The sequence below is a fragment of the Aphis gossypii genome, chromosome 1, assembly GCF_020184175.1.
Source record: "Aphis gossypii isolate Hap1 chromosome 1, ASM2018417v2, whole genome shotgun sequence".
In the NCBI taxonomy this organism is placed as follows: domain Eukaryota; kingdom Metazoa; phylum Arthropoda; class Insecta; order Hemiptera; family Aphididae; genus Aphis; species Aphis gossypii.
This window is the reverse complement of record NC_065530.1, coordinates 64885718-64902867: the sequence shown is the minus strand read 5'-3', so window position 1 is coordinate 64902867 and position 17150 is coordinate 64885718. Positions and strand designations below refer to the sequence as shown.

Sequence of the window (17150 nt, the reverse complement as noted above, 5' to 3'; positions counted from 1 at the left end):
AATCTTCAATAGACATTTTGTTTACTTTTACTAGATATTTAAAAAAAATATTATTTTAATGATAGATTTTATAGAATATATTATAAACTAATAATTTATATACTTTAGTTATAATTAACTGAAAATATTTAAATTTAAATTTATAAATTAAAACCCAAAGTAAACAACCATCCTACAATATTATGATTTAATATTTATGTATAAATCCCTAAGTCAAAGTGGCATAATAATTTATTAACAATGGTTATATTTTTTTTATTTTTTTTAAGGATTTATATATATTTTTTTAAATAACAAACAATACAAAATGTATTATTAAAAATATTTCATTCGATTGAATAGTTTTATTATTAATTAAGTCAATGTATTATTTAAAGTTACTTAGCTGCCAACAAAGCGTGAATGGTTTATTTATTTAATTAAGATGTACATTTTATAATAATTATAATATTTTATTGACTTCAATTAACCATAATTACCTTTGATCCACGCTCATTAAATATAATTTCAACATCTAGAATTGGTCCAAATTGCTGAAAAAGTAAATAACATAATATTAAAATCAAATAAACTACAACAATAATTTAAACAATATGTATATAGTATAACTTAAATTATTATAATATATTAAAAATGTTATGCAACAGTTGTACTTGGGTTGGAATCTAAAAGCATTATTATTTTCAACATAGACTTTTTAAAACTCATACATGATGAACATATTTACAGCAATGCATGAATATTGATGATTTGATTCTTGCAGTAATAATATAATAGCTTAATAGCTTACAATAGTATATTATACTTTTCTTTTGCCCCACATTTAATATTATTGAATAAGTACATTAATTTTAAGTATTTTAATGATTTTATTTTTGAATATTCTTTAGATTATGCAGCTTGGATTGGATAAGTTTTTTTGATGTTTTATTCTCTAATGAATTAGTATATACAACTTTTTTCTGAATTGAATATACATATTTTAAGATTAAAGAACAGTAAACCCAATAATATAATACATTTTAGAAGTAAATGGTTATTTTTTCATGCATATTAAATACAGTTTGAATTAATATTTGATGCATTGTTTACTTAGTGACAAAAGGTATGGCAATTTCAGCAAGTTTCAGCTACAATTTATTGTAGAGTTATTTTTACTTTTAAAAACCATTAATAGGATATAAAAACATACATTTTGTGATATACAGTATTATTTTTCACCATGCCACTAGTGACATAAAATTTATATTTATTATTTATCTAATTATTATAATATTATACATGAGTATACTTATCAAAATATATGTAAAACATTTCTCAAAATACATAGTGAATAGCAGTATAGTAATAAAACATAAGTAATATTTATTTTTTTTAATAACAACATATTTTATTTTTATTTTAAAAATGTTTAACTGTTTAAATTTAAATACTTTTATTTTTTCAGTTTATAAGTCGGAAGATAATAAATATTAATCTGTTACAATATTATAAAAAGTAATTTTTTTTTTTTTTTTTGGAATTTGATTGTTCTGTAATTAAATATTTTATTTATAAGCAAAAGAATATTCTGATAAATGTTTAGATTTTAAAAACATCTTATTCCATTATTTTAGCACATAAAAATTAGGTTTTTTAATTAAAAGTTAGTGCAATTGTGATTAGATTTAAATTAATCTGTGTATAACAGAACATAAACCAAAAGAACTTTAACCAAAGTTAAATCATTATTATTACATTTTTATAACAAATATAAAGGACATTATGTAGATAAAAATCAACATTATAATTTTAAATTTAAGTATAACTAGATCAAATCTATTTCACATTTAGGTACTAAATATTATTTAATGAGACTATTATTAATAATACAATTTAATTATATTAATATGAAAAAAATATTTATTAATTACCCCAAACATGGCACGCAAGTCAGGCTCTCTAAATCTAAAGGGTATATTTGATACATGAAGTCTCTTTGATTGGATATTTTTGTCTTCGCTAGATGAACAAGGGGACCCAGCGCCAACATTGGTAATGTTCGTTGGTGAGGCTACAGATACTGACACCGGTGTAGTCAACGAATTTGTGGCATTAGTACATTCCAACTATACATCACAAAAAAAAAAAAAATATAAATGACAAAATCAACTAGCTGTTTTTGGATTATACAAAACAATATTACTAAGGCCACTACAGTGTGAGCGGAAAATGTTAGCAAATTGTCCAATTGACCGTATTATCAAACCTCAACCCGAATACTTACCGGTTGTGATGCTGTTGTGACTGTGATTTGTTGTTGTTCAGACTTGATTAATCCAACAGATTGTTGCTGCTGCTGCTGTTGTTGTTGTTGTTGTTGTTGTTGTTGTTGTGTTGTTGCTGCTGCTGCTGCTGCTGCTGCTGTTGTTGTTGTTGCTGCTGCTGTTGCTGTTGTTGCTGCTGAAGTTGCTGATGCTGTTGATGCTGTTGATGCTGTTGATGCTGCTGCTGTTGTGATGATGCCATGGCCATATTAAGCCCAGTCGGGGGTGAGTATGCAATAGGTGGCAATGGTGGTTCACTTTCTACAGTCACCTGTGGTGGAAGTGGAGCTGTATTTTGAGGTGTAGCCACCGTGGCTGGCATTAGTGTTGGTTGCTGGGGATTGGCCATTTTAAGCGTCATCGCAGCCATTTGTCCAGGTTGTTGCATAGGGAATGCACCAGACGCTGCCGCGAGTGATGCATATGGATCAATTCCTCCTTGAACCATTTGCTGTAAACATAAGGATAATTTATAATTGTTTTTTAGAAATCAAGAGTAAAACTAATCGTTTAATAGTTAGATATTTTAAAACATTTTATACCAAGTTATTTTCATGAATGTTTATCAAAAATAAATACTTAGTGACCTTATTTTTTCAAATACATTTCATACATATATCGGTACCTATTTACATAATTACATCAGTATAACTATATGTAGCAAATAATTACACTGTGAACGGGTTAAAGGCCCTGGTCAAGTCCAAACATATTTAAGGGGCTCCCCTCTCATAATATAAATCTAAATCAAATCATTGTTACATTAATCTAGATTGTGTTATACATGTTGTATTAAAAAATGGTACATAAATCAAAATAAGTTTAAACTGACCCGTCAGCAAAAACATTCAAGACATTACACATAAATACATAATAATATATATTTCGCATTCATGACGCTATGATATGGCTTATATATAAATCAACTCCTTACCGTCGTGGATCTATCAAAAATAAAATTCTAGATGTTTTTTTTTTTTAATGCATATTAAAACGACTGGAAAATACAATGACATAGAAATGTGACATCATCACAATTCTTCAACATCATTATCATTACATACGTACATCTGCAGTGATGTAAGTCGACAGTATGTACGGTACCTGACCTGTATAATGTATAATAAACACACTGTAATTTGGCTTGACACAGAACTAAGTAGTTTCAGGTAGCATATCGTGTGTGTACGATAAAAAATTGCACATGCCCCCGGGTAGCATTGACTGTATATCCAGCCGCAAGAGCAACAATAACGTCATGATATTATGGGTTGTATACACACAGTATTTATATGTAAAAAAAGGTATATACTATATAATATTGTTGAGATAAGCTCGAAGGATCAACAATTTCATCAATGTAGATAATTTTTCCGTAATCATTTTTTTTTACATGCCATTTAAGTAATAATATGACGTAATGTATAATATATTACTTATGCTAGACGATCAGCAAATCAGAACTTCATAGATGTTAAAAATGTTCTCATGTAAAGATACAAAACAGAGAAAAAAATTAAAGAGTTAAAAGTTGAGTTGAGTTAGTGATTTGACTAGCAATTTTTTAGTTTTCCGTAGTTTGAATTTTCAACAATATAATTTTATACAAAATTAACAAATAAACTACAAACATTACAGTAACTTTTTAGTACTGTACTTCACTCTTCTATGACTTTAAATGCCAATTTAAATTTTAAAATAAACTAATAATTCAATAATTGATATTAATGCAATTTAAAAAATATCATTTAGCAGTTATTACATAAAAAATAAAAATAATTGTACAATTCTTATATAACTTTCATAAAGTACGCCAAAGTCCCCTTTACTAAAAAGTGAATACTGCAGATCCGAACGAAATATTATATTCTAGGACCAAAGAATTGAGCTAAAAATTATAGGTGAAGATTTATAAGCACTCCTCCTTTCCGATAATCACAATCAACCTAAACCAACAATATTTTATTTAATAGCGGAAATAAATTGTTTATTTTTTTATTTTACCCTACTTAAGTATGTCAAATACGATCATTAATCTGTTATGTCAGGCGACTAGTCATGTTTTTTGACCCATCTTTGGTACAAGGAGAGTACTAATTCTAATGCAATAGTACTGCAGCAACAATCCCGCGAAGAGATGGAGCGAACGCCATAGAATTAATAATTATATCTAAAGAAGGACTAAGCTATGGGGCCTCGAACAAGTGAAGCCAGTGCGTAGAAAAGGTGTGGAGAACGAGTATACATGCTGCGTGGATTTCGGGCCAGCAACCAGTTTGAAGCACAACAGCTGAATACTAATTATTGCGGATATATTATTATATATAATGTTGTTTTAAGACGAGCTAGTATGAATACATACCGACGGGCTAAAAGTGTGTGTGCGGGACTAGACCAGTAGTATTATATTATAATATAATATGTATATATAGGCATCAAAGTTTCTCCAAAAAAAATTACATAACTAAAATTTTTAAACGGAGAACTGGTATGACGATGGCCATATTCGTGCGGTGCGTGAAAGCGGTAAGATATTCGTGACCAAACTGCGCGCGCGAGCGAGGCTCTTCCTGAAGACGCACGCGCATCACGTGTATTACAACGACCTGTATTTTACATATTTTGCAACAATACCGCCGATTGATAAAATATAGAAAAAGAAGAGAAAATAAAAAATCGTCAATTGTTTCCGTTGTATGGACGTTTTAGTTTAGTGCATCGTTGGGAGTAAACAAAAAATATTCGAGTGTGTGCGAATACTCGTGTAAACGGCATAAGTGTTGTGTAGTGTGTACCTACTCGAAGAACTTGTATATTTATTTTTCACATTTCATCATGCCCATCATAAATAAGTCCTTTACTATACAATATTATAGAGTATAATATACAGTAGTACAGTGTACTACGGTCTACGGAATTATTCACGGAGGGAAAACACAACGGGGAAGTGGAGGGGATTTCGCTGGAGCGAAGAGCACTCTGGTCTAATGAGGATGTACTGTGTGATGCATTGTGTGCATTGCACCGGGGTCAATTCGGAGGACACGTCTGTTCGAGGTGGGGGATGACCATTGTTGTAATACTTCACCGACGACGTAGGAAAAAAAAATATAGAATAAAAAATATAAATACACAATATAATATTAAAGGTATAGTAGGAAAAACCAAATATTATATTGTAAAATGCTGCGGGCTCCTATATAATAATAATATGTATACAAGCGTTTGTGTCGCTCGATAAGTGGCTACATCCTATGGGAAAGCGAGCCACATTACGCCGACGTGGCTGGGCCCGTTTTTACACTGGGATAATATTATTGAGTTAAATTGATGTTTATTGTCAGTTATACGTATATAGCAGCCACCGACAATATTAATAATAATATAAATGATTCGTCAGAAATGAACGTGAACGAGATAATAAACATACGCGTACATACATCATCAACCCGTCCGACGACAGCATTTGTGCGTGCGCGCGATTACAGAGCTTGGCAAACGCGTCCTGAAACGTTCGGAAGATTTTTTTTATAGCTTAACTAAATTTAGACAGAATTTATTGTCCGCGCGATAGCGGAGCGGACTTCAAACGCGAGACCTGTTGAGTTAATACATCAGGGTGCGGCGACTTTGTTACCGCATAACCGTTATTATTGGCTGTACAACTGAAATCGCAGTACGTTGTACGTTACTATAATATTTTCCTCGAGCATTTTACAGGAACCACAGTGACGTAGAAATCAAGCGGCTCTTTCGTGACGAATCGGAATGATACATTATTTTGTTTCCTTCTAGTAGTCGTATCGTCAAGCTAGAGCCTACCCCCCCCCCCCCGTATCCAACTGAACTTAATGGAATTTAGTCGTATTGACTTGTATTCTCTCATTCTCAGCAATGCCGAAAAATAATACAATATATAATATTTTATGAAATGTACGTTTTAAATTTTAATTCTTTCGCAGTGTCACGCTAAGAGTATGAGAGCAACGGTATGCTAGGCAATTTTAAATTTAATGGACACTGTTATTATAATATTAAAATAGGTATAAACGTAGAGCCATCATATTAAAAAGCTGTAAAATATTGAGCAATTATATATACACGAATTCCTTTATACACGCAGTCGTTAAATAAACAACTTAATAATTAAACAGACGTTTTTCAAGCTTTGGCCAATTTCTATGGTATTGCAATTTAAGTATTAAAAACCCTAATGAGCCACATACCAGTCCCATTATACTAATACATTATTAATTTGCATTTATAAATTAAATTGTCCACGACTACAATGGCATCATAATTTAATGGTTCATAAAAGAACATGTCTATATCAGAGCAATTATTGATATTTTTATTTGATATACTTAATTAAAAGTAAGCCCAGAAAACAAATTCCAAAATTATTACACATTATTTCCAAATTCTATCTATCTAGTATACCACAAATATTAATAGAATTAGTAAAAAAATGTAAAACGATGATAATAATATAACGCATGCTATTAATATTATTTGTTCAGACCCAAAAGCAATACTCATTAAAACATTACTTTCTAACATAGTTCACTATCACAAAATAATTAGAATAATGATATTTTTTATCGGTCATTAGTCATTATTCATTTTTATCAAACTAACTTCACCTCTAATAAGGATGATATACCAAATAGGTATCTTTACAATGAATTTAAACTGTTATCAAAATTAAATTGATTAGTCATGTTAAAAAAAAACAAAAGTGAACATTAGGTTACATATTATTATGTAAGGCAAAGACTATTATTGTTTCCTAAAATATTTTTTTTTAACAACGGTATTTTGAAAAAAAATAACTACATGAACATAGGCTTTTTAACATTTTATCAGGACAAATAAAAAATAACTATAGAAAACATATTGCTTTATTACAATGTTACGCCCGTAAACAAATTAGCTGAATAAATACACAAGTATTAATCATGTAGATTGACGTATATGATATAATATAAAAATAATACCTAATAATATATAATATAATAATTGGTTGTAAAACGAATCAGTTCGCGTTGGACGTTGTTTTGATCGTCAATAATAATAATTACCTAATCAGCATACAGCACAATATATCCATACAATACATATTGTATATTAAAATAGAAAATTCAATAGAAATATTCACTGAAAACACCAAGTTGAACGAAGTATTGGCAATGAGATGTATTTATATACTCATAAATGAAATGAAAATACTTGCCAAATTATGCGAGTTTGAGAGTTCTAACGAGGCCTTACGGTTTTAAAAATAATTCGTACATAAATGGTTGTCATTCCATTCAAATTTCAAGCCATAATACGTCTAATTTAATTTATAACGACAGCATGGTGCCACGGTACAACGGTGTATAATTTATAAATTGAAACCACAATATTATAGAGGTAAACGAACGATGGTAATTAAAGGTTACAACTACTGATAATATGATTTCGACAAAATAATTGTCAAATCTCACGTATCAAATCGCCAATAATCAATGTAGACTATGATTATAATTACTTGTCTCTTTATTATTTTTCAAACATATTATGCAACATTTAAAACTGCAATTGAACTAAACAACCATCATGCAATATGACATTTTATGAACGATTTATTGTTGACAAAAGATCATCTACTTCAATCGAAATTAAACATAAATAAATATTTCGTTATATAGGTAGCATACAAATTTAAAAAAAAACTTCAATTAAGAAAGATAGTAACATATTTCATATTCTTAACAACAACATTATAGTAGATAATTTATACTTCATTTATTTATATAAAACCGAGAAAATTATGTAAAACTGATTTTTTTCCAAACATATGCGAGCATAACCAACGCTAACACATAACAAATGAAAACAATATTATTAATTGATCGTCTATAGTAAAATAATTTAATATTTGACATGGGCGATAAAAACTAATATACATTTGATATAAAGCGTTTTTTTTTTATTCTGCAGTCAACTAATAATTATACGCTCAAATAGGGAAGGAAGTGACCTCTCTTCTATTTTTTTTTTTTTATTATTACAATTGAACATACTCTTTAATTGAATCTACCAATCATATAAAAGTACCTATAATATATATGTATTTATTTTTTCTATTCCAAATAAGAACAATGGTTACACATTAAAATTATTTATTCCTGTATATACATATATAATACGATGTACAGAGTGATCCTTCACTAAGATAATAACATTTTTTAATGTAATAACAAATTCATCCGAATTCTGATTTTTGGATTTTTTTACTATACTGAAAACTAAATTTTAAAATACTTGAATTTGTTATGCTATTTAAATAATCTAGACAGATTTTGTATTTTAAACATCTGTTGATCAAAATTCAAACAAAAAATTACTGAATTAATAAAGGCACTATCTTATTGAGGATAATAATCAATAATAAGTTTAAAGAAATCACGATTTTAAAAATATAGTAGGTACCTCCTTAAATAATAATATATTAACATTTTATAATCTGTAACAATTGTTAATTTTTCTAGACTAAATTGTATATTCGATATTATACTACTTTGTACTTAATATACATTATACTTGAAGATCGTTATAAAAATATATTTTCCTAAATACATCACATTTTAAATCAGAAACTATTTGTTTGACATTCGATTCAGATGCAATAATTTTACCAAAAACTGCATCTGCTTAATAATTTATAGTAAAAAAGAGTGATGAAAAAAATTATATTTGTATTGATTAAATAGCACAAAATTTCCAAGTATCTAACTGAAAATATAGTCAAAGTGCACTAACATTTTCAAAAAACCATTATTTAAATAACTTTAGGTAACCTAACCTGTATTATTAAAAAATTAAAGGGTGAGTTTACTATTCGAATCACTCTGTATATGTTTTCCAATTTAATTCAAACACTGCAGATAACGTTATTAAACGAAATTAACATAATGTATTATACCTCGTATTATACGGACAATGTGCCTACTCCAGTGTTGAGTTTTAATCAAATATGAACTTTAAAACGCAATAAGTACGACATTCGCTCGATGTTATTCAACATACACAATATTAAGCAATTTAATGTTCAATCTGCCACTACGTGTGTTAATTTGTAAAAAAATTGAGTAATATAATTTGTATTATGGCATCATTTGGTGACATTTATCATAATCTTAGTCAAGGTAAATAAATTCATATTTTAAATATTTAAAGTATTTAAACGATAGTTAAAATTTAGACGGATCTGAATATTAAAGTTACATTCATTAATACGGCCCAATTTATAACAATTAATTCATAGAAAAACAAACCTTAATTATAAATTATAATCGTATATACAAAAAGCAGGGACGACAACAGGTGAGTAGATATGTTTTTCATAGCTAATTATGATGACCAATAACATTTTGGTAAACAGAACTTAATTACTCATATAAATATCTAAATAGTTTAAAAACATATCAATCAATTTTAAAATAAACCTAGGTCTAAACTTTAGGACTCTAATTCTAAAGCTCTAATAAGCTATATTACATATTTAGTTCTTTTCACGATACACTCACTGAACTTATTTTCTGAGCGCATCCCTGAGCTAAATAATACATAAGTAATGGCTAATGAGTAATAAACTTATAAGTCCGTAAGTCATACACACAGGCAAAGAGCAAATACTGTGTGTGCGCACGCGTGCGAAACACTGCTGGTTATCATCATTTACTCTATGACTATCCGATGTCGATTGAACGGAGAATAATTAATCGTTTAAAAGCAAAACCAGACAAAAACAAACACGATCGGCGTTGCCGATACGTCGTTTAAATTAAATCACGCGTAAAATATATGTTGATACTCACGTCCATAAATAAAGTACAAAGACGTGGATGAAATGCAATTGAGCGCGCGAACAGTGAACTTTTATATGGTTTCGCTGAATATAACACGCTGTCTACAACACACGATATTACGAACAGTCGGTTTTCTTCACCGTAGTATAAAATAAAATAAACTTCAACGACACGTTCGCGGTTCTTACGAGTGATTTAATTTTTTTCGGCTTCTCGCCTTACCAACAGGTAGGTAATGATGACGACGACGACGACAGACAACACGTGCGTTTCCCCTCTACTCGACCGAACAAACGGTAATTCGCCAGAGAAAAACGAACCGCAATAATATTATTATTATTATTATTATTACAACCGTCGTCGTATCGGGCTAACAAAACCTTGGAAACCGCGCTGAGGTGCCGTGAGGGGATGTAGTGGGGGCATGTAGGGAGGCATGTAGGCGGGAGTCCGTTTTGTACGTCATGCGCTAGTATTGTATTTAAGTATACGTATATATGCGTATAAATTCACGTGCGAATTTACAATAATAATAATATTATTATAGTCTATATAGAATTTAGAATAAAATATAATGACTATAGATGTCCTCGAGGTTTTTATTTTCAAACAATCGCGAAAACCTGAAGAGAATGATTTATTATACTGCAGGTAATAATATAATACTTATAATATTAATATGATTAACATCGAAAGCGAACGGACCGCGATGCGTACCACCTAGACCCATAATAATAACATAAACGTCATTACTCGCCCATAGCTACACGGTCAGCGGATTCCTACTTAATTGTATCGTATATATACGCGCGAAAAGCGATTTCTAGACCGGCACGCCTGCCCGATTCACTAACCGCTCGTTTTAATTCGCAATTAAGAGAGAAAATCCTATGGTTCCTCGCTAGTGCGCACACGGTCGATTGAACCCGTGGTTTAATTACATTTTTTTCCAAGGCATCTATATTACACTTGTACCTATCATCAAAACCTGGCTTTAAGGGTATGACAATATCACAATTATTATACGCACAGTACCTATTCGTAAGAACTGTAACGCGGCGAGTATTATCAAAATATCAGCTCGGTAAAATAAACGGTACTACTATGTAGAATAACAATATTAGTCCTCAGGGGGCACAAGTCCGAATACCGTTCGAGGGGGCAATTTTCTCAATTCGAGAACACGTAACGACGTGAGATATTGGCTGGCCGATGCCGTCTCACGATAGGCATCATATCTGACACGCGTACGATGATGTTTATCATGTACAATGATAATAATAACGACAATTGTAATTATAAAAGAATACTATCGAAAACGCGATATATGGCACGCCGCGAAGGTCGGGTTTTGCAACGACGAGTTTAACCTTGCCCGCACGCGGTTTGTAGATATGTGCCAAGCGTTTTATATGCCGCACTACTACACGACACAACACAATAACCGCGTGCGTATTGTAAACGATCGACCGGGGCGGAGGCGAAGACAAACAGGCGCGGCGGCAGCAGCAGCAGCAGGAGAGGAAAAAAACACCCGACAACGACACCGACCGTTTTTGAATTCGTGCCATGAAGTGTAACCATATCGGCCGTTCGGTGTACATTTGTCCACCGCCCGAGGCGTTGGCGATCCGATTACCTACACTTGCGTTATTATTGACAAACCCGTATGTACATAAAAATATATATAAATATAATATAGTTTATGTTCAGGGCTCTAATGCACGCCTCTCCATATTTTTCTACGAGCTAAATGCAATTTAATTATTGTGAAATTTGCTTTTACCGGTAGGTGGGTAAAGGTTAAGTACGCGATCGCGGAAATACAGCATGATAAGTCTATGCGCGTGCGTACGATTAACTATAGACATAAAACCTATTTATTACCAGTGTATCGTGTGTAGAGTATAGGTGAATAGGGTGGAAAACGTTTTCAAATCATCGGGAAGATAATCACTGATAACACATGATATTATGATTTTCAATGAAATATATCGAGACTTAGATAATTCAAAATACTGTGTTATCTCATCACATTGCACCACCACTGAATAGGTGCAGCAGCTGCAACGAGGTGTTGGGTGTGCCTACCGCAAAGAATCCGTCGTGATTACAGGATGTGGGCGCCGCGGTAACGAAAAATAAAGTAAAAAGTAAATAGACTACACAAAACGGGGAGAGTATAATTTGTCGTTATTATAGTATGCGGGACGACTAAAATGTACTTCGAAATGTATACTTGTCACCGGTATTTAAAAGTAAGGTTGCCTATTAACAGCCACAATGACAGATTCGGTCTGTTTTTATTTCTTTTGTAATTTAATTTATAACAATTGTAAATCCAACCGAAATAACCGATTTGGAGTCAAGACAGTAGTCATTACACCAATTTATACACCCCATTTCCGTATCTATCCGTGTAAAGTATAAGCATCACATGCAAGTCATTTGACTATTGTTATTACTTACATCATATTAATCAATACAAAGCTTTTACGTTTATCAAGATAACAATAGCCAAAAATCTTTAGTGGACCTAATAATATGTACTTAGAGTTATACATAGTCTGGGTGAGAGAACGAAAATAGTAATAATTATTTTATAAAAACCAAAATATTTCCCAGGACTCTGCAGTCCACAATTGACAAATGAGTGACAAATAATTTTTAGAAACCGCGTGGGAGATCTTTGTTATTCTTGTTACGATTACATCCATCGCGTATATACAGATTCAATGGTACAATAATAAAACACCGTAAACGAATTATGATTGACGTGAGAGGCGTGTCCGGAAAAAACAAAACGAGTGTCGTTGAGTAACAAAAAAGCTGAACCAATTTTTTTTTACCGTATAGCAGGTGATTATCGTTTGGATAACCGTTTTTTTCTTAAGGAGTGAAATTGGATTTGCTGTTTTGTCAATTATATCACAGAGCGATCAAAATATATTATAACCGTCATATAAAGTATGAAATCCTAAATTATTCGGATCTGATGCATGAGGTAGTCTATGCAGTAAAAAAAAAGCGTTCAAAAAGAGCTTTTAAAACACACGTCCATAGATCAATACGTGTAACGACGACGATATTTACACAAAATAAAATCCCGGAGTCGCGATCTTGACTAGTTTCGACCTAAATAATAAATTTATATATATAATGATATCAACTGCTCTGACGACGACGATAACGTCTACGCGGGACACGATTCGCGTCGTCGTACGTTTAGTTCTCGTTTGGTGAGTCGGGGAGAGGAAAAATCAATGTTTCGAGTGCGTTTTTAATGGCATTTTCCCACCGTCACTGCCTCCGCCAACGCCACAACTACACCAGGGCACAACGAGACGCATCCTATATTCCTATACTCTATTACCGTATCTATCTATATAGCACGTATAACGTATATACTATACATATTATCATTATTATTATTTCGTTCCCGGCACGTTACACAGACACACATCCATCCAAAGATATATATATGTATAAATATTATAAAAGACGTAGAACAGATGTGCAAGAGCCGCCCCCGTCCTCTCCCTACGTAACCCCATCACGAACAGACAGGATAAATAAATTATACGCGGCCCCCCTCGACATGTGTGTTTCTCTCTTGAGCGACCTCCACACACCAGGAACGTACGCAACACGCGGCGGAAGAAAAAAATTTAACTGAAATAACGTAGACTACAGCAGTACCGCCCCTCGTCGGGATAGAGAGGAAATTATACATTTATACTACACACACAATCAAAGAATATGATACGCCGAGAAAATAATACCATAATGTTACCGTCATTGTTTCAACGTCTGGTAACTTTCAGTAAATCAAAATATTGTAATAATCGAGCAAACAACCAGCAATGGCAGAGCGCGTATTCAAAGCCTGAAGGCTGATTAATATACACGGTCGAAAAAATCGTTTATATCTGCAATAATACCATCGTCGTACTTTAAGCGTACTGATTTATAAATAATAATTTATTATTGAGACGTAAATTAACGATTAGCGATGTAATATTACATTAATAATGTCGATATTACGCACAAATATTAATATATGCGTAAGTACAGCGTACACATAGGTGTGAACATCTTAACACAGTTATCGATATTTCCATCAAATATGCATATTATACGTGTATATACACGATAAACCCGTGTACAGTCGAAGGCCCGAGAAATTTTGATATTGATAAAGATATATATCTGTATACATGGAATGAGTTCCGATAGGTTCAACTCTAAAAATCAACATTAAAGTATCATCGTTGGGTGGCTTCTCTACTCATTTTTTTCGGTGTATATTCATGCTGTCTCTTATCATAAATACTTATTACCTATGTCATTTGATATAGATTGTATATTTCGACTTAAAATTAAAAAAAAATAAATAAAATATTTTCAATTATTTCTTATTTTATAACTATTTCAATACACAATTCAAAGTTTATTCGATACGTGGTAGTAGCTAGTTGTTGAATGGTTTTTTATTGTACAGAACTGCTAAAATATCTATGTCTTAAACTATTTTTCAAAGAAATCTATTTAACCGTATAGATTGATAATATTTTATTGTATATTGTTGCATTTTTAATATCATAAGAATTAAAATGATTTTTAAGTTTTTAGAACACATTAGGTAGATATTTTAAATTTTCCTATAACCGTGATTAAAATAAAAAATATTTTACATTTTCCAAAATATTGCCTCGGTTTACGAATAATATATCACTCTGTATATGTAATAATAGCAAAAAGTTAATGACAATAAAATAAAATAATAAATATACGGTTTTCGAACGTATTAAAATCTAACACATGTCATTTGTACTCCACGGTTGGCCGCAGTCCATATGGTCAATGGACACTAGTAGGTTTCATACAATAATAATATAAAAGGTCATTTTACAACGATAGAGTTAGTAAATAAATCCGCTAATTACGAGGAAACAAATTAACCATCACTGAGACCATTGCGCGGGAGTTGACCGTGCCAAGTTTCCGAAACCAATTTCGTTTACGGGAATTACAATAAGCTTTTTTTCTCACCATTTGCAAACAGTATTCAAACGTTTGTTTGGCAACTAGCAATACTATACTATTACTCCACTCGTGTCATATATAATTCATTCGTCAGTCGTATACATGAGCTGCAGCCGTCTCGTAAAAATATCACATGCGTTGTAGGTACTAGTACACAAAAAAAAAATACAAAAATATACATCGACCGAAATGGGGAAAAAACATTTTTTTTTTTTAATAACTTTTTTTTAGTCCAGTACAAAATTCAATACCCTGTTTCATTGTCAAAAAAAACCCTTTTGTTTATACAACCTATACGTGTATAAGCTATATAAAATGTACGGCGACGCTATTATTCAATCTACTCGATAAATCGTAGTACGTAATATAATATGTCATCGAACAAGAATAAAAAACCTCTTTCCATAGTTGAGATGGTTGGCGGGTAGTTGAAAAGTGGGTCGTCGAATGCAAAAAAATGTTAAAATGCCCGTATCGTAAATTTTGAAAAAAGATAAACTTTTATTTAGATTAAAGTAGAAAAGAGAAATGAACACGTCAAAAAGCTAGCGGATTGTTGAATGGGTATAAAAAAGACGAAAACACGGCTGAGCACTTAATAATATATAAGCTCACCTCGGGCTCGATATATACAGACGAATTGTATTATACGAATATCGATCGTTTAGGGAGCCGAGGAGGGGCTTGAAGCGTGCGGCGGCGTCGGTCCAAAGAACGAAAAGATACTACTCATTTTTTTTATCTATTTCGTTTTAAGGACATTTTTGCATACATAAATTTTATTATCATTATATTACATGGAATGGACTCATCGCCATACCATTGACGCCGAAATAAAAGATGAAACACATGAGGAAGAGGAAGAGGTAAGCAGTGTTCAACACGGTCCGCGGGGTCACTATAATTAGTGTAATGGACTTTTGTTTCGTGTTCGCAACTCGAGCGACCATCAACAGGCAGAGAAAAATAATAACTCCTATTTTTGCATAATACGTCACGAACAATAAATGAGTTAATAATTATATGGCATATTTTGTTCATCGTGTAGGTTAATATACGAAATATGTGCCGATTGTGTCTACTCATGTCTAAGCTTCTTCCACCTATAGCACTAGCAGCAATGTCATATTCGTAGAGTAGATCCCTTTTAAACCGGTGCAAAAACACTAAAATATGACGTTCCTAGCACTAGGGTAAGCGAAATGGTGTATGATTTCCGAAACAAATTATTGTTTAGTCCACTTGGCCGCGCTGTCGGCTAGGGTCATTAAAAATAACTCGCAGACGGGGGTGGCGGCGACGACGACAATTATTACCCCCTACGAACACCAAAGTTAGAAAACTGGACGCACATCAAAATTCGGTTTTTTGAATTTTTTGAAATATTCGGATGACAACGACCAGATTTATCAAGTATCTCAGGGGCGCGTTCCAAATATTATTATACGCGCGGTCGTGATAACGGCAAAAGCGCAAAAGCCGGGAGGGTGAAATAATAATCGTGTCATGTAACTACCTAACGCGTTTATCTGTACGGAAAACCTTTGAGTTTTTATCAGGACCAACATGACGTGCGTACAATGTATTATTACATAATATTAATTATATTTCATTTTGCCGATGACACGGGTACAGGCGAGTGGAGCGGTTAATGGCCCCGGGTATAATATATTATACAGTTGTTGACGACGAAACGTCTCGGCGAGATAAGATTTTCGAAGCAGGTACACAATAATACACATCCGCCGAAGGCCGAATCCAGACAACTCGTCATAATCGCCATCGTCGTGAACGCGCGCGCACAGCACAGACGGCCGACAATAATACGCTATATTGGGTACGATCCTCCCGGCGGCGGCCGACGAGTCTCACACACGCACACGACACGGCGATTTCTAAACAACTATGAGCTATAAGCCTACATAGTACATAGTAATCGTCA

The 17150-nt window shown here is 32.2% G+C and overlaps 1 protein-coding gene across 1 annotated transcript in view; it reads right to left on the bottom strand.

Annotated features, from left to right (window-relative positions):
* LOC114132930 (RNA binding protein fox-1 homolog 2-like) overlaps positions 1-10431 on the bottom strand; it is a 28707-nt gene extending 18276 nt beyond the window's left edge. The window contains 5 exon segments of the mRNA XM_027998536.2: positions 480-533; positions 1914-2108; positions 2267-2374; positions 2377-2757; positions 10172-10431. Of these exon segments, the coding sequence (XP_027854337.2) occupies positions 480-533; positions 1914-2108; positions 2267-2374; positions 2377-2757; positions 10172-10177 (744 nt within the window). The 5' untranslated portion in view covers positions 10178-10431.
* Positions 10432-17150: the final 6719 nt, after the last annotated feature.